The sequence below is a fragment of the Artemia sp. Qi Xiang Cuo genome, chromosome 6 (genome assembly GCF_049724085.1).
Source record: "Artemia sp. Qi Xiang Cuo chromosome 6, ASM4972408v1, whole genome shotgun sequence".
Lineage (NCBI taxonomy): Eukaryota > Metazoa > Arthropoda > Branchiopoda > Anostraca > Artemiidae > Artemia > Artemia sp. Qi Xiang Cuo.
In genome coordinates, this window is record NC_142799.1 from 56,113,248 (window position 1) to 56,133,319 (window position 20,072).

At 35.0% G+C, this 20,072-nt stretch overlaps 1 protein-coding gene across 1 annotated transcript in view; it reads right to left on the reverse strand.

The window, feature by feature from the left end:
• Positions 1–4,578: 4,578 nt before the first annotated feature.
• Positions 4,579–20,072, reverse strand: part of LOC148951409 (uncharacterized) — a 55,434-nt gene continuing 39,940 nt past the window's right edge. The window contains exons 4-6 of the mRNA XM_089091092.1: positions 19,773–19,998; positions 7,807–7,974; positions 4,579–4,764 (exon numbers count right to left, since the gene is read on the reverse strand). Of these exons, the coding sequence (XP_088947218.1) occupies positions 4,582–4,764; positions 7,807–7,974; positions 19,773–19,998 (577 nt within the window). The 3' untranslated portion in view covers positions 4,579–4,581. The remainder of the gene's footprint in view (positions 4,765–7,806; positions 7,975–19,772; positions 19,999–20,072) is intronic.

Consider the following 20,072-nt stretch of genomic DNA (forward strand, 5'->3'; position numbering starts at 1 on the left):
CACTTCTTCTCCGAATATTACACCAAAGCCAAGTATCTTGGGCAAGTATCACCACAGGACATGTATATTAGACCATTAATATTTCAGATAGGAGTCTTATACTTTTAAACTACTACTCAGAATATTAAAAAATCGCCCCCTATCTAGGTAACATATCACCAAAGGACAAGTATCTTAGACCATTAAGTAAATAGATAAGATTCTAAAGAAATTTAACATCGTCTCAGAATATTAACCCCCAGCCAAGTATCTTAGTAAAGTATCCGCAATTGGCAAGTCTCTTAGACCATTATGATCTGAGCTCGGATTCTAATGAATTTAATCTTATTCTCAGACTATTACAAAACATACTCGAAACTGGGTCATGTATCAACAATTAATTGGAATCATAGAACATTAAGATATGTTCTATGATTCTATCGATTTTACAATACCACTCATAATATAACAACAAAGAAAAGTATCTTTTTATTGAATCACAAACGGGCTAGTATCTTATAACATTAAGATCTGAGATAAGATTCTACTTCATTTAAGCTTCGTCTAAGACTATTACACCATACACATGTTTCTCTGTACCTTATCAACAAAGAGCATGTATCTTAGACCATTCAGATTTGAGATATGATTCTAATGAAGTTACACTTATACTCCTAATATTAAAACACATCCATGTATCTAGGTCAATTATCACCACATGACTAGTATCTTAGACCATTTAGATATTAGCTAGGATTCTATTGCATTTACACGTCTTATCAGAATATTACACCACAGCCACGTATATTGGGCAAGTATCACCACAGGGCCAGTATCTTAGACCATTTCGAAATGGTCTCTGAGTATATTGGATGTTCTCTACTTCTAATAATATTAAAAAAAAGACTCGAATCTAAGTAAAATAGCACCAAAGGGCTAGTGTCTTAGAACATTAAGATAAGAGCGCTGATTCTAATGCATTTAAAATTATAATAATACTAGAAAACAGAATAAAAGTATATTGTTCAAGTATCACAAAATAGCCAGAATAATAGACCATGTAGATATGATCAATGAGTCTCATGAATTTACAATACTTCTCCTAATATTAAACATAAGACAATTATCTTGTGCAAGTATCACCTCCGGGAAAGTATATTAGAACATTTAGATATTAGCTATGAGTCAAATAAAATTACCCAACTTCTCAGAATATTAAACAACTGCCACGTATCTTATGCCAGTATCCCAAAAGGGCATGTATATTAGACCATTTCGATATTAGATAGGAGTCTACATAATTTACTGTTCGTCTCCGAATATTAAACAAAAGACAACGATCGTGGTCAAGTATCAACAAAGGACAAGTATCTTAGACCATTAATAACAGAGCTAGGATTAGAATACAGATAAACTTCTTCTCCGAATATTACACAAAAGACAAGTCTCTAGTGCACGTATCACCCAAAGAAAAGTCTCTTAGAAATGAACTAGAATATATCGGATTCTTAGGCTTAGTATAGTATAATCATTTTCGTTAAACACCGTAAATTCTCTTTGGCAAGTATCACCAAAGGGCAAGTATCTTGGAAATTAAATAGATTATATCCATGACTACAGAATTTAATATAATAATAATTATAGACAAACCACTTAAAGTAAGATGTTATCTACAATCAACATTACCAGAAACTTACACAGTAAATATATGTTATCAGATTCTCTAGATGTTTAAATAATAAGCAGAAAATAAAATCCAAGACTATTATCTAGGTCAAGTATCACCAAATAACAAGTATATTAGAACATTAAGATATTATCTAGGATAATCATGATTTTACAAATATTCTACGAATATTACACCACCGCCACGTCTCTTGGGCAAATATCACCACAGCGAACGTCTCTTAGACCATTAAGAAATGAGATAAGAAACTAATGAAATAACAAGACGTCTCAGAAAAGTAAACCACCTACACGTAACTTTGGCAAGTATCCACAAAGAACAGTTATTTTAGACAATTAAGAAATTAGCTAGGAGTATATTGCATTTTCAGTTCTTCTACGAATATTAAAACACCGACAAGGATCTTTGGCAAGTATCACCAAAGGGCAGGTATAATAGACAAGTAAGATTTGAGCTTTGATTATACAGAATTGACAATTCGTCTCATAATAGTACAACAATGTCAAGCTTCGTGTTATAGTAAACAACAATGACTCTTATATTAGTAAATTATTAATTTATATAAAATTCTTAAGAATTTACTCAAATTAAAATTTTATAATACAAACGAAAATTATAGTTTTATAGACTAAACAAATGACAAGAAAAGAGTTACTTTACTTGTATAGCTATAATAAGAATTAAGGTTCAAGACTTAAAATAATAGTAAACCCCAGTCTAGAATATAGTTATCTTCTCACCAAATGACAGGTATTTTACAAGATTAAGAAAGGAGCTATGATTCTCATGAATTTAAACTTCTTCTAAGAAAATTACATAAAAGACATGTCTCTTGTTCAAGTCTCACAACTGTAAAATTCTCATAGTCCATTCAGATATGAGATATTATTCTTATGCTTTTCAAAGTCGTCTCCTATTATTGCACTACAGCAAATTATCTTGGGCATGTATCAACAAAGGGCTAGTTTCTTAGACCATTAAGAGAATAGCTTGGATTCTAAGAATTTTACGCTACTTCTCCGAATATTACACCAATGCCACGTATATTGTGCACGTATCACCCCAGTACAAGTATCTTAGACAATTACTATATGATATTGGATTCTAATGAAAAGACTCGACGACTCAGAATAGTAAACAAAAGCCAAGAATCTTTGGCATGTATCACCACCGGAATTTTTTATTATAAAATTTCTATTTTATAAAAGAGACGAATGCTAGGTCAAGTCGTATAATATACGGCCTAAAACGTCCAGAATAGTTGGCAAGTATCACCAAAGGGCAAGTATCTTGGAAATTATAGAGATTATAATTAATACTAATGAATAATATATACTTAAAATTATCGATAAACAAATTAAAGTCACTATTTAAAGAAAAACAAACTGAAACGAAAAATACCCAGTACAGAAAGTATATCGGAGACTCATGAAGAAAAAAGACGTATAAGAATATTACCCCATAGTCAAGTATCTTGGGCAAGTATCACCAAAGGGCAAGTATCTTGGACCAGTAAGATATGAGCTATGATTCTAATAAATTTACACTTCTTCTCCGAATATTACACCAAAGCAACGTCGAATCCATTTAAAAGTTATGTTGTGAGAACCCTAGCAATAACAAAGAAAATAATTATTTTCAAAGACAGAAAACTTTTCTCAGACCTTTATACGAACTTGCTTGGACCCTCTTGAACCTTAATGGGCAAGTAACTTGGCCCACAAGACAATATGAGGTAGATTTTTGAAGGCGTACGTCATTTCTGAGCCCTATGGTTTAGACCCTTGACCTCCAAGTTCAAATGCTATCAGGCTTAGAAATTTCATTTTTCTGATATTTTCCCATCATATGCAAAAACCAACCAGCACTTGTATCTTTCAGGCGCGAGGCCTTGGATATATCTATTCTGAGCGTCTATTATGATATGCATTTGAGGTAATACACTCAACAATCATGAAAATGATGCTACACACTGACCTTGGTCACCTACTGCTATATTTCACAGTTCCTTAGTAAGGTGTGGGCATGTAGGCCCTCTCTCCTTGGGTTTTCAGTGCCATACTAACGGAATACAGTAATCCCTCTCTGATTCATCACTAGTAATTCAATTGATTCATCACTAGATATTCCGATTGCTCCAACCAACTACAGCTGCATATGTGAAAGAACCATGAATTACTTGAACGTTCGTTGCGAAGTAGCTATGTACTACACTAATACCCAAAAAGAAATGCCAAATTTTAAAGCAGATCAGTGTAAAAAAAAATTCGATATTTCACACTAATAATCAATATAAACATGTTTTTGTTCCGAAATATGTTGTTCCTGATAAGCTTCCATAGATTCTGCCGATAAAAATCCTAGGTCTAATTGCCCCCCCCGCCCGTCTCGTCTAATTCTGCCTCAAAGTTTCGGCTGGATCCCTTAAGCTATTACTTTCCTTTCCCGAGACGTTGCACACATGGTATTTGGATTACCTATGCACACCCTATACACACAGTTTTTTAACTCTCCTCTTTCCCAAAAGTCACAATCTTGCTATTGCCCCTCCACCTTACCTCATCATTTTCTTAAAAAATTGGGAAGAGCAACTGCCCTCCCACTCCCAATTTGCACAACCAGCCCCCCGATACAAAATAGGACAGAGCAAGTCATGGACGGCATCTAGCCATAGGCCGCTACTCTGCCACTGGACACACATACACAGCATAACAAAAAAAAAAAAAAAAACGTAAATATGAGGTGATTTTTGCAGTACTTCAAAATTTATCATTTCAAATTTCAAGGCTGGTTCAAAATTTCATGAGACTCAAGAATATCTCACAATACAACGATGGGCAGTGTACATTGGCTGATAATCGCTGCTCTATTTAATAACCTAGAATGACGTTCTTCACTAAACAAAATTTACTATGTTAACAAATTACATTTTTAATACAAGTAGTACCATACAAAAGGTAACCACCTCCACCACTCATATTGATTTCGGGATGCGTTCGATCTGGAAGGACTTGATATTCCCGCATCCAAGTTTCACTTAGTCGTACGTTTAGAGCTATGCCGGAAGATTTTATTGAAGAGTACGAAGAAGTCAAAGGCTAGAAAAGAGAAGTAAATGAGAAGGTTGTTTGAGAAGGTTATGAAGAATGCATCAAGAGTACAAACATTTGGGCAATTAGTTAGTACCTAGTTATGATCCTAGGACTAGGTTCGATTTATGGAAAAATATCAGCGACAAGGTTCGTTCGTCGGAATTTATTTCCCGGGGTCAAGCTCTTCAGAAGGATCGTAAGAACATAAAAAATACTCAGCAAATCTTTTTCCACTGCTGGTCCGAGTCTGGACGCCTGAGCTCTGGTGCTGCTACTGGTATATTTACATTTTCAAATGATAGCAGTAGCTATAGATGGCTGTTTTCTGATGGGATCTCTGGAGTATTAAATCAGTAGTGTCTCATTGTTTTTATTTTTCGGAAAAATCTGCAGAAAGGGGACTGCAAGGGACTTCCAGATATGGTTAGTATCTTTCAGGTGAAGGCATGATGGCTAGGGCCTATTCCCCCACTTCTTGTGACACAGTTCAGTGGTAGAGTAGTTTGTTTCCAATAAATTTAATTCGTTTAAAATTCGACAAACTTTTTAAGTTCCATTGGTTTTATCGCCAACTTCTCCCTTTTTAGCCACAACTAATTCACGTAATTCTAATACTTTAAATTTGACAATTATATTCATTTACATTTTTTACATCATATTTCTTGATAATTCGATAATTGTATTCAACATTCTTTGCAAATTCAATACATTTGACAAACATTTCACATTTTTTGTGTTTTCATCACTGCCCCAGTCTCATTTCCGAATCACAACTGTTAATTTTTGCTGGTTGTGCCATCTATGAAAGACACTTTTTTTTTACAAACTGTCCGCAATTAAGATAATTTGAGATTACCAATTTATTCAAAGGAGCTCTTATATAATTAAAAACAGCATATATCTAGGAGAGCAGCCAAGCCTCACTGTGCTTTTTTTTTACTTCGCCCTTATCTTATTGTAATTTACATTGAAGAATTCAAAAGCCAAAAATATTTGAAATTACCATTGAAAGGGAAAACCCTATCTCGATTTCTTGCAAAAGACCATTTTAATTAATTTTTGTATAGCCTGTCTCGATATATACAAGTTCGTTTGAGAATTTCTATGATGGGAATGATGGGATGATCCGAAATTACTTCAAGTCATACTAAAGTTACCAAAGACCCTGAAAGCATTCGATCATAAATATTGAAATTCAATTTTATGAGTCTTTTCGACTTTTATAAAATAAATTGTAAAAAAAAACACTCTCTGTCTACCAGATATGAGTTTTCAGCGTGTAAATAAGAAATAAACCAGCTCTAATGCAATGCATCATTCTTTACTTCACTAAACTGTTATTCACGAAAAACTAGCTCCCGCAATTAATGAGAACAATAATTAATGTACCTCCTAGACCAGGTGGTGTAGTTCAAAAAATGTTAATTTAAATATCTATTAAAACTAAAACTTGTCCTAGCCCGTCTTCAACCAACCACTTTAGTGGATCAATTCTTCTGATTAGTTTTCTGGGTATATCTTTATTCTCTGGTGATATTTTCGCTAGGTTCAAACCAGAGCTTTTCATATGCTTTTCACATCACGTCAATTTAGTTGTCGACTTCAACAATTCTCAGTAAATTACACCTTAGTTCCCCCAGTGCCTCCAGAGACACACAGGGCATAAGTGAGTATTCTACTATCTTACCTCAAGGAAGCCGCTTCAAATGTACCCTCCCATTCTGGAATGAGAATTATCTGAAGGGCTCTTCTATAACGTTCAAGCGTCCTACGGAACGTCTTCAGTAACTTAGTCAAGTAATTTCTAAGGCCAAACAATTCAGTTATGATCGTAAAGCTAGGCCATTATTGTCAACAAAATGGCTCATTAATATAATTCACAAATATAACCTTTTATGTGAGAGTCTATGGTAAAGCTAAGCTCTGACAAGAGTCAAATTTTACTTTAGGGGCCTTTCATTTCGAAGAAGAAAAGACTGAATGATTAAAACATAAAGAAGAACTTAAAATTAAGATTCCAAGAAAAAAGATAAATTGCTTTATATGCGAATGACTCTCTTCTACAAACCAGCCAAATTCCCGGAGGTCAGATTAGGTCAAAGGTCAATAGGTCGCATCCCAATTTACCGTTTTCTGTCAGGGCATCACTTAACTAGCTTTAATTATATTTCCAAAATGTACTAGACCCCCTTTCTCGCTTACAAAGATAGTTAGAAATAAAAGCTTTTAAAATCAAATCGTTCTACCGCATTCAAAAGGGAAAAAATTGACCTTAAAAAAAAAAATACTCATTAAAAGTAATTGAAAAAGTCAAAGCTTATTTCTAACGATGTTTGAACCTTTGAAAGTAGAAACTTTTTCATTTTGAAACTAATTTTTCAAAATTTTATTTAAAAAAGAAACTTTTGAATTACTATAAAAGGGAAGTTTTATATTTCTTTTTTATTTTAAAACTACAATAGACAAGAAAAGCCAAGCAAGCACAGATTTTGTAATTTCTTTAGATAACTTGAAATGTTGGTTGAGGGTACTCCAGCATCTACTTTTCATAGGAGAGCTATCATTTTTTCTTAATTAAAAGTCTGAAGTATTTTTGTGTGTGTCATGAAGGTTAGATAGGCAGCTTTTACTAGCTATAAAATCAATCCAGTTTAACCTGATTTCAGGGCCTAAGACCAAGGGGGCATTTAATGGTCCCAGTCTTTGTGAAGAAGAACAAACAAAGAAAAGCCATATAGGTCACAGCAATAAGAAAATATATAGATTGAAATCGTCAACTTTTTTTGCATTTTCTCCTTAACTAAAGCTAAGTAAATATTAAACTAGAAAACTACTCGGTCGTTTTAATATTAAAAATAAGCCCTTAGGGTATACTCGTAAAATATATTTTGCAACTATTTTCGTTAATTTTGAGGAGAAGTTTCTTCATTTTCCTTTCCAGAATTCCGTTCTCTTGAGAGAAATTCAGAGTTTTAAAGGCTGAACAGACAAGAATATGTAATAAAATATAAATCTAAATGTATATACATATAATATATAAAATATTACCTCAATATGAGGAGAGAAGATAGCAAAGGAACGGGATGGTGCAAGTAATTTCAGCAGTGGCAAAACCAAAGGCTCTGGCTGTCTCGTCACAATCACGAGTCCGTCCAATGGCATTTCTTGAATCTCTTTCCAAGCGGAACATGCATCCTCCCAATTCTTTATGCTCATCTAAAAAATTAAAAATGAGAATAATAAAAAGGATTCTCTATTAATTTTTCCATTCTATGCTTATCGATACTGACAGATAATATTCAACCTGTACGAAGACACCACTTCTCGGTGGGGGAAGACTGGTATTATTTATTTTCCTGGAACAGGTTGGGGCGGGCGGGGGGATGGGGCGAGAGTCTAGAACCCGTTGAAAGCGTTTCTGAGATTAAGATGAGCCAGGGTTCCATTGATTTTAATCGACGTTTTAATCTTTCCAGAATAAAACTTGTTTATAGTGTATTAAAATCAGAAAACATTTTTACATTTCTCATTTTTACATTTCTCGAAGTATCCCCGTCCCTCCTTAAACTTACTCGATCCACACAAAAAAAGGCGAATTCGTGACAAATATTACCCTTTTCTGTCCTCTTTGATTTTTCACAACATAGTATATATATACTATCTTCATAAACGAGCAATAATTGTATGTTTATTTTTATACGATTTCTCAAAAACGTTCCATATTTTTTCGGGAAAATTGGTATCCTGAGATATTCTCGCCTAAACAAACGATCTGGATAGGTCAGAATATTGAGAAAATTCGTTAAGAGCCTTAATTTTTGGGGGAAAATATTTATGTAAATGACGTCATATTTATGAATACATTCGAAAAGCACACATACGTCATATTTGCCTGAGTAGTGTTTGTATCGTTTTAAGTGTCTATGATGCAAACAAATTACACAAGAAAAAAATGATTGACAAGATATATGTAAGCTGCAAAAATGTTTATGGTATTTCAACAAAAAATGTAATTTTTTAATTTAAACTAGACAAATACCTGAAAATTTTAAAAAAAAGTTTTAGTTTCTATCAGGTTAAATGCACTTATAGGACCCAAAAAAAACACAAAAAAAAACGAATTAATAATAACCAGTAAGCTTACAGTTTTCAACGCAAAAAAAAAAAATTAACGTAATGAAATCGAATTACCGGAATTACATCTCTGACAAATAAAACATAACAAAAGGAACATGGCTCAGTATAAAATACCAAGTGTAACTAGTCTATTGCAACTGTTTATTACAAGTCATCGGGACCCTTCAACAATCTATGAGTTCCCTGGGAAGCTCTCCATTTTCCCGAGGAAAGAGTAGCAACATGCCGAGTGCCGGGGCCCGGCTTCAAAATCGGCACCAGTTTGGTTTTTCTTAACTGGCATATTGACATTTCTGGCCAATAAAACGATCTAAAAAGGTCACAACGTTAAGTAAGAATTTGTGTTTTACCAGGTTTAACCCTCCTCCCCTCCCCCCTCCCTCCCCCACAAAAAAATGTTCAAATCATGTAACCTGCCTGAAGCGTAGGAAGCCGGTCCGGTGAAAATGAGTCAGCTAATTTACATATCATCAGTCTAAACCATTAATCTTGATTAACACTAAAAATACTCAATTAAACCAGATTATCTTTAGAATTTACTTGCGACCAAAACATCAACGATTTGTTAGCGTCAACAAAGATTACAAAGATGTGAAACGGAACAAAGCAAAAAAAATTCCGAGTTTCATTCAGCGGTGTTTATCTCAGGAGATGTTTCAAATAAAACAAAATGAAGCAGATATTTCTGGGTCCTTCTTTCTCCTCTCAATTGGCGTGATTAATTCAAGGAGTGGGGCCTCCAGGAAAATTATCCAGCAATTTGTTTTTGGTTAGAGCAGCCACAGATTCTTTGATGGATTCATAAAGTTTTCATTTTTATGACTTTACATTTTTGGATCCTAGGGGAAGGGGAACTGTACATCAGCAAATATATGTTCCCTGTTTTCTTCTATCAACAATTATTGACTGTATTTTCCCAGCAAAATGGTTTTTGAAAGCAAGGATCCCATGGGTACCCATCACGTGTGTTATCGTATCATCTAAATTACTTTATTGGTTTTCCTGAGTACCAAAATTAGGAGTCGGCACACCAGATTTTAGAAAGTTTCAAATTTCTTGGTTATCGAAATTAACAAGCTGTTGATCCAATTTTCGAGTCATAGAGGTGGGTATCGAACCACCCAGCCTAGGTACCAAAGAAGCGACTTTAGTTTTTTTGGATATTTCTGCTATACACGTGTTTTTATAATCCCTATTTATAATAACCGAATCAAAAGAGATTCAATCTACGTCCCTTATCCTTACTAAATAAAACAAAAGACACGTTTTTTCAACTGAAAGTAAGGAGCAACATTTAAACTTAAAACGAACAGAAAATATTACGTATATAAAGATGTTGCCCCCTCCTCAACACCTCGCTCTTTACGCTAAAGTTTTTAGTACTTTTAAAAAAACGTCTTATTGTTCTAATTAAACGGCCCTTGTGTTTCAGGAGTCATTATTAAAGAATTGGGACACAATTCAAACTTTAGTGCAAAGACCGAGGTGTTGAGGAGGGGGCAACATCTTTATATACGTAATAATTTCTGTTCGTTTTAAGTTTTAATGTTGCTCCTACTTTCAGTTGAAAAAACTTGTTTTTTAATTTAGTTTCAGATCGTTTTTTAAATAATGCTAGGAAATCTAGCCCCACCTCCACGGAGAAACCCCCTTCCCACGGAAATATCCTCTAGACGATTCAATCTCGGTGAACATTTATACCGGACAATTACTCCTAATCACTCTGTGTGAAAAGTTGAGACGGAAAATAGAAAGCAAGTCATTTAAAAAGATTTATGTACAAGAATTCCGAAAAATTCCCCCAGTGTATAATTTCCCCTGACAAGTTTACTCCATGGAAAATTCCCTCCCCATTAAAAATTCCCTCGTGTAAAAATCCCCAGCAGAAAATTTGCCCCCCCCCACCCGAAAATATATACCTACATCCCAATAACAAATACTATGTGCAGATAATGGGCAAATTTTATAACTTAAAGACCTTTCCCCTGGGGCTGTGTTGGTCATGTTATACCCAAAGGCATAGTTATTTGGCCTTTCAACTATGATAAACAAAATGGCTATCTCAAAATTTTGATCAGACGATTTTGGGTAAAAAGTGGCGGGGGAAGGGGCCTATTTACCCTCCAATTTTTGGTCATTTAAAAAGGGCACTAGAATTTCTAATTTCCATTCAAATGAGCCCTCTCCCGATATTCTAGGACAACTGGGTCGATACGATCACCCCTGGAAAAAACAAAAAACACATCCGTGATCTTTCTTCTGGAAAAAAAAAATACAAAATTCCACATTTTTGCAGATAGGAGCTTGAAACCTATACAATAGGGTTTTCTATACGCTGAATATGATGGTGTGATTTTCATTGAGATCACTTGATTTTTAGGGGCTGTTTTCCCCTTTTTCCGAAAATCAGGAGAATTTTCTCAGGCTCGTAACTTTTGATGGGTAAGACTAAAGTTAATAAAACTTATATATTTGAAATCAGAAAAAAAAGCCAATTCTTTTGATATATCTATTGGCATCAAAGTTCCGTTTTTTAGATATTTTTTTTTCCATATTTTTTATTCCATAAAATATTTCTATTCCATAAAAAATATTATTTTAATTATTGTTTGAAAAAGAAGACTGATAACAAGAGAAAAATTCAATAGCGTATCCTTGCATAAATTATTATGCATTCATGCTTGACCTTATCTACAGATGTAGAGCTGACGGGGAAAAATTGATTTTGTATTTATATTCAGAAACACAAATAGAATTAAACTCAGTTCTAAAATCATAGGCACCAAAAAACAATACAGACCTGTGTAATCAGCGGTGTTTGTCTGAGGTAATGTTTTAGGTGATCTTTTTGTGGAATTAATTAAAAAAACTTTTTCCACAAAATAAGTTTTTTAAAGAAAAGTAAAGAACTCCATTAAACAAAAAATGAGCAAAAATAAAGTCAAATAATCTACCAAGCGTGAAACTACCGCAAATCAGCATTAATAAATAAATGAAACCCACAACGAATAGAAATTACAATAAATATCGAGTCAAACTCAAAACGAGCAGAAATTAACATAAGTTGGGCGCAAAACCCCTATGCCTTCCCAAGGCCCGAACAAAATTCGTACTTTACTAAAAAATATAAATGTTTTTACTTTCATAACTTTAATACATCAAATAATATTAAAATTTCGATCACTAGATTTCCTTATATGTATATTAAAACGGCAATGCATATACATTTGTATTTTTTCAGCACAGCGCAAATTTTTTTATTGGGTTCGGAAGATATTCGGGGTTTGCGTCCTGAGAATGAGAATATCGATTTGCTCCGAGTGTTACTCGATATTTGCTTTCATATATGTTGGTTTTGGGTTTCACTTATTTATTAATGCTGATTTGTGGTAGTTTCACGCTTGGTAGATTATTTGATTTTAGTTTTGCCCATTTTTTGTTTAATGAAGTTCTTGACTTTTCTTTGAAAAAATTATTCTGTAGAAAAAGTTTTTTTTAATAAACGTCTTATCATTTTGTACTGACAAAGTATTTTGAAAGAAATACAAAATAATACTTAAAACATTTTTTTTTTTTAAGACTTTATAGTTTTGCCTGCTATTTGTATGCTGGAGAAAAATTTTCAGCAATTTTTAACAACATACACCCTTTTAAAAATCTGGACACAAATTTATTTTCATACCTCCTCTAGTTGACCTGAAATGGAAAACTTGATACCATTCGCAGAAAAATCTGTTTACTTTCTTTGATAGCTTGGATACACTTGCGTTCTTTTGATTTGGTTAAATTTTAAGAGCAGAAGCATCCCCGAAAGTTTGGACATAATATCCTAAGTCATTCTTAGGATACTGCTGAGATGCCTTATTGGGAATTAGAATTATCACAGTGCATTTTAATTTAATCTTAAGGCAACATTTAGTTTTTAAACATAATGGGCAAATGGGAGGGTAGGCTTGGGAGGGTGGGAGTGGAAGGGGTATTAGTTGCCCTCCAATTACTTTCGACTATTAAAAAGGGCATCAGCCCTTTTTATTTTCAATCGAATGAGCCCTTTTTGAAGTTCCCACGACAACTCCTTCGATACGAAGTGCCTTGGTCTAAACACCAACAACGACAACAAATATTAGTAATCACTTTCGACTATTAAAAAGGGTACTAGCCCTTTGAATTTCAAATCAAATGAGCCCTTTTTCAAGTTTCTACGACAAAGGTTTCAATAAAAACCTTATATACCCCCACGACATAACTTATAACCCTTGCCCTGAGGGTTGTGGGGGAGTGTCCTCCTCAAAAACATATTTTCGATCTGGAAGTCTACTACGCTGAACAAAATGGCTATCTGAAAATTTTGATTGGATGTGTTTGGGGGAATGATGGGCGTGGGGGGGGGGGCTAGTTAACCTCCAGTCACTTTCGACTATTAAAAAGGGCACTAGCCCTTTGAATTTCCAATCGAATGAGTCTGCTTTGAAGTTTCTACGACAACACCTTCTATAAACACCTTATATGCCCCCAGGGCATAACTTAAAACCGTTGCCCTGCGGGTTGTGGGGTAGTGTCCTCCTCAAAAACATACTTTCTATCCGGACATCGACTACGCTGAACAAAATAGCTATCTCAAAATTTTGATTGGATGTGTTTGGGAGAATGATGGGCGTAGGGGGGGGGGCTATTTGCCCTCAAATCAATTTTGACTATTAAAAAGGGCACTAAAACTCTCGATTTTCAATCGGATGAGCTCCTTTTGAAGTTTCTATGACAACCCCCTCCATATGAAGTGCACAGCTCTAAAGGAAAAAAAAAATACATAACGTACTTTGTCAAGAACAGTTGTATATACTCTTAGGGCATACATTACAACCCTTACCTCGGGGGTGGGTGGGCATCACCTCTTAACAGACAAATTTCTCTTTAGAATTCAACTCTGTTGAACACAAAGAGTATCTTAAAGTTTTGATTGGATGTGTTTGGGAGAATAATGGGCGTGGGGGGGGGGGGGGCTAGTGACCCTCCAATCACTTTCGACTATTAAAAAGGGCACTAGCCAGTCCAATTTCCAATCGAATAAGCCCTTTTCGAAGTTTCTACGACAACTCCTTCGATACGAAGTGCCCGGGTATGGAGAAAAAAATTGTGCCCACATCGTTCTTTACTTAGGCAGCGCTATCGCGCTGCCTATGGTAGGAAGGAACCGAAGACGACGGTGACGGCAACGTTCTTCTGTTCCTAAGACACCATCGCGATGAAATTTCCTACGTGGCCGCACTTGGCAGCAAGTTATTGTCTATTCCTGCGACTAGTGTGACCACAAAAAGACTATTTTTGGTGGTAGGCCTGATAGTGACTATGATAGTGACTTAGAAAAGAAATGGCCTCAGTCCACACAGAGTGGATAAGTTGATTTTCATTCACGATAACTATAGCCGCATCCCGCAGTTCTAATATACTTCTGGTGTTTGCCTGAAGGAGTTCTTTTTCGACGCATTAATATTCAAAGATAAATGACGAACTTTGTGATACGGTATTCGAAGTTTTGTATACAGTAATTTTTGAGGAATAAAAATAATACTAATTTTGATTATTAATTCTGTTAGAAAAACATAGCTCTTAGATATTTCAATTATTCTGCAAGGATTCTGAAATGACTAAAATCTATTCTATAAATCATATACAACAACTTTCTATATAAACCTTATATGCCCCCGGGGGAAAACTTACAATCCTTGCACTGAGGGCTCTGAGGGGATTATCATCCTAAAAGACCTAATTTCCAGAACTTTCAACTACGTTGAACAAAATGGACATTTTAAAATTTTTGATTGGATGTGTTTGAGAAAAGGTGGGCGTGAGTCACTATCCAATCACTTTCAACTATTAAAAAAGGCACTAGCCCTTTCAATTTCCAATTGAATGAGCCCTTTTGAAGTTTCTACGACAACGCTTTCAATAAAAGCTTTATATGCCCCCAGGGCATAACTTGCAACCCTTGCACTAAGGGCTCTAAGGAGGTTATCATCCTAAAAGACCTAATTTCCAGAACTTGTAACTACGTTGAACAAAATGGATATCGTAAAATTTTGATTGGATGTGTTTGGTAAAACGGTGGGCGTGACAGGGGCGTTAGTCCCTATCCAATCAATTTCAACTATTAAAAAAAACACTAGCCCTTTCAATTTCCAATTGAATGAGCCCTTTTGAAGTTTCTACGACAACGCTTTCAATAAAAGCTTTATACGCCCCCAGGGCATTACTTACAACCCTTGCCCTGAGGGCTGTGGGGGGAGGGGTTGTCATCCTTAAAGACCAACTTTACAGAACTTTCAACTAGGTTGAAAAAAATGGATATCTCAAAATTTTGATTGGATGTGTTTGGCAAAACGGTGGGCGAGAGAGGGGCGGTAGTCGCTATCCAATTACTTTCAACTATTAAAAAAGGCACAAGCCCTTTCAATTTCCAATTGAATGAGCCCTTTTGAAGTTTCTGTGACAACGCTTTCAATCAAAACTTTATATGCCCCAGAACATAACTTACAACCCTTGCCCTGAGGGCTGTGGGGGGAGGGATTGTCATCCTTAAAGACCTAATTTCCAAAACTTTCAACTACGTTGAATCAAATGGCTAAATAAAAATTTTGATTGGATGTGTTTAGGGAAAAGGTGGGCGTGAGAGGGGGGTTAGTTGCCCTCAAATCTCTTTCGACTATTAAAAAGGGTACTAGCTCTTTGAAGTTCAAATCAAATGAACCCTTTTTCAAGTTTCCACAACAAAGATTTCAATAAAAACCTTATATGCCCCCAGGTCATAACTTATAACCCTTGCCCTGAAAACTGTGGGGGGAGGGGGAGTGTCCTGCTCAAACGTATAATTTCCTGAACTTGAACGTCGTGGGGCAAATTGGCTATCTAAAAATTTTTTATTGGATGTGTTTGGGGAAATGGTGAGCATGGAAGGGGTGTTAGTTGCCTTCCAATCACTTTCGACGATTAAAAAGGGCACTAGCCATTTCAATTTCCAATCCAATGAGCCCTTTTTGAAGTTTCTACGACAACGCATTCTATAAAAACCTTATATACCCCCAGGGCATAACTTACAACCCTTTCCCCGAGGGTTGTGGGGGAGTGTCCTCCTCAAAAACATATTTTCTATTTGGAAATCAACTACGGTGAACAAAATGGATATCTCAAAATTTTGATTGGATGTGTTTGGGGGGATGATGGGCGTGGGGGAGGGGGGGATAGTAGCCTTCCAATCACTTTCGACTATTAAAAAGGGGACAAGCCACCTTAATTTCCTTAAATGAGTCCTTTCTAAATTTTCTATGATTACTTTTTAGATAGGGAGTACCAAACACTAAAGGAAAAAAATAAAAATAAATAAGAGTGGCAACATTGTTCTTATATACACCTTAGGAAAAATCCGCCCCTTGTGCCCTGTGGGCACTGAAAAAGTGACTTCTTAAAAACCAAATTTTCGACCAGGATATATGTTGCGCTGAGAAACATAGCTTTATAAACATATTGATTGTATATGTTTGGAGTGCAGATGGGCGTGGGGGAGGGGGGGGGCTAGTTGCCCTCCAATCACTTTCGTCTATTAAAAAGGGCACTAGCCACTCCGATTTCCAATCAAATGAGCCCTTTTCGAAGTTTCTACGACAACTCCTTCGATACGAAATGCCCGGGTATGGAGAGAAAAAAAAACACACATTGTGCCCACATCGTTCTTTACTTAGGCAGCGCTAGCGCGCTGCCTATGATCAGGGCTGACTAAAGCATCGAAGAAGGGCCTTGACATACCCAAGTTTTTAAAAATTTCTTGAGATGTTCTTCTGGTCAATAGGGAAGAGGGATAAGACTTATTCCCAAACCTAACCTTCATATGAAGGAATATGTCTAAGCGCACAACATGGATGCTAAGAAGGTGACAGATCCCTTTCTGTTGCAGAAATGAGGCTTCTCTGTAAATAGTAGGTAGAAGTCGCAGTCTCTCTCAGTTTTAGGAAAATCAATCCTGGGCACTTCAAAAGACGGAGGAGGTTTTGCTAAATGTTCGTTAGGTTTGTTGATGATGAAATAGAACAAAAAAAAGCTTTAAAATCATCCTAAGAACCAAGTGTGTCACTTACGCATCTACCCTCGTGGCTCTACGAATCCTACCCCTTGAAGAACGATGTAGCAGCTGACGTACAAGTTCTGGCACCCCCATGCTTATAAGTGCTAAGCATTGTTCCCTACTAACTTCAGCGTTGGTGTCACCACAAATAACCGCAAGAACAAGTTTGAAACAGTTTATTGCAGAACCAATCGTTTTAGGGACTGATTCGTTCCTTATTCTAGCAGTGTGATAATTCGTGTTTAATACCTGTTTAATACCTGTAAAAGTTGCGTAAATTATTGGTGACGTTAGACATAACTACAATAGCTATTTTTAGTCAATGATTCTTGAATAATTTCCCAAACTTTCTTAAAGCCCATTTTTTTTGGTGTTGAGGAGCAGAGGCAGAGGTAGCAGAGGTGACAAGCAGAGTTAGAAGAGGAGCAAAGGCCCCACCCAAAACGTGAGCCCTCTTCCACCACCAATAAATTCATCCGTACGTGACTCACATGATACCCGTTCATTTGTTTTCGTTTTTTACACATTTAGAAGCTAACTCATATCTAATTAATAAATTTTCGTGTTGCAAATGAAAGTACATTTCAAATGAATATTAAAAGACAATTACATAATAAACTTGCATAGATAAAGGGTGGATATGACTTGCCCAAAAACCCTCTTATTGGGCATGTTTAGTCCTATTTTGGTTTACAGAATACTTTCAAGTTTGTCTTCTCTTTGTTTGTAAACTCGAAACAAAGTAGAATGAATACCTTGTAAAAGTAGAATGTAGAATGAATGCATTGTCACACAGCTATTATTCTAATAAAAATACTGTAGTCATTAAAAATTTATCAGACCATCAAACCACTTGGCAAATAAAAAACTCTACACATTCCTCCTACACCCTGTTTAACTAAAAACTTAATTCTTTGCTGTCTCCCATGAAGTTCCTTGTTCCTTTAAATCAATTCTTGTAAGCCTTTCCCTACCTCATAAGAAGTCTTGATTTTCACTCGACGCCATCCGAAGTGATAAAAAATATTACTTCCATCAGCTCATCCTTTTTCTTTGTAACTATAGTTCTCTCATAAAGGACCTATACAGGAGGATGGAATCATAGTTTTTTTCTGCTTCTTTTTTGTGCACATTAAAAAGCACTAAGTGGTATTTAAGTGATAGTTAAAAGGCACTAAGTGACATTTTTTTGTATTGTTTCAGAACTTATATTCTCAAAATGAGCTTACTCTGTCAATTGGTCTAATCTGTTTTTCCACATCATATTTGGTTCTTACAATTCCCCTTTTTTCTTTTTTCCTTTCTTTCTAAAATATTTTTTCAAAAATGTCCCATAGCCATTTTCCCATTTTAGCAGTAGCTAAAAATTAAACCTGTGGTATCAAAATCATCTCAACAGTTTCTGTGATGCCCAGGTTCCTCAGCGGTGAGCAGACAACCAAGTTAGACGAACATCGACCCGTTGAACTATTTCTACGTTTAGCATAAGGCCTTGCTTAACTGCATTCTGCTGCTTTTACGAGCAGCACATAGCCTTTGTTTTTGGATGCGTTTGTTGTCATCTGAAAAGAATTAGACGCTTCGGGGACATTGTTAGCTTAACGTTGTAGATCATTAGGCGTTTCAGCCATTTCATCGATGTCGCTGGTGTAGGCTAGCATTTTGTAAGACCCTCCCCCATATATGTGTGCCTAATGTTATTTTGAAAGACATCAGTGAGGAAGAGGTTAAAAATCTCTGGGGACAGGAAACATCCTGGAAGAACTCCTCTGGACGTCTGCAAGCTGTCAGTAAGGCCTAGACTAGGCATGAGAAGGCTTCTAGGTTTTGAGTACATACATTTGATAACGTCAACTAGCTTTTGTGGGATTCCTTAATGGAGGAGAATATGCACAGGTAATTTCTCGAAATAATATCAAATGATATATAAATAATATATAAATATATTTAATATATAAATATATAATATATAAATATAATGATATATAAATAATATCAATGTTCAAATCAATGAAGAGTTGGTACAGGTTGCGGCAAAACTTCTAATATTTTTTTTATTTTTTTTTAAATCTGGGATACTGGTAAAATTCGGTTAATAGTCAATATTCCACGGCGAATACCGGCTTATTGTTCTTCGACGAGAAAACTTAATGCAAATTACTGTTTTTTTAAAAAGACCAAATATACTGTAAACATAAATATTTTACTTTTTTCGGAAAGGCCCAATATGCCTTTTCATTTTTAAAAATGTAATTATAAATTTAACATATGATATCAAAATAGTAGCCACTGTTTATTTTATGCTATTTCCCTGTTTCTTTGGCACACTGTGAAAATTCGGTCAATAGTCGATCTCCTACGGCGAAAATCGGCTTATTGTTTTTGGGCGAGAAAACTATATGCAAATTACTGCTTTTTAATAACAGTAAAACATACTGTAAACATATATGCTTAACTTTTTTCCAAAAGGCCCTAAATTCCTTTTTCATTTTTAAAAATAGTTATAAATTTAGCCAATAATCAAAATTATAGTCACTATTACTTTGATGCTTAAAAACACTTTCTTTGCACAAACTACTGCTTTTTAATAACAATAAAAAAGTGAAGTATATTTTTTAGTTCTTCCGCTCTTCTGTAAGTTCTTTCTTATAATATATTTTCTTTTGAAATAATACAGCCGAAGTACCTGTTAATAATATTAATATTATTAATATTATTATATTATATTAATATTATTAATTAATATAATTAATATTATTAATACCTTAGGTTTCTTTGCAGTTTTCAAATCATTGATTTCTTCTGGCTTTCTTTTTTCACCAATTTTCGACTCCTTTTCATCATCCATGGAGATTTGTTCAGTCTCGGTAGAATCTTCAATTGTATCCTCAAAGCAAGGTTTCATATTCATCAGTTTCTTTAAGTTGACAAAACTCAATGTTTTCAATATGTGTCTAACTTCTGATAAATTCATATACTCAATGCATTGACTAAAAATAAATTCAGTAGCTCATAACTTTTTTTTCAAAAATTATGGAAAACAGGACTATAAAGATAAGATAAG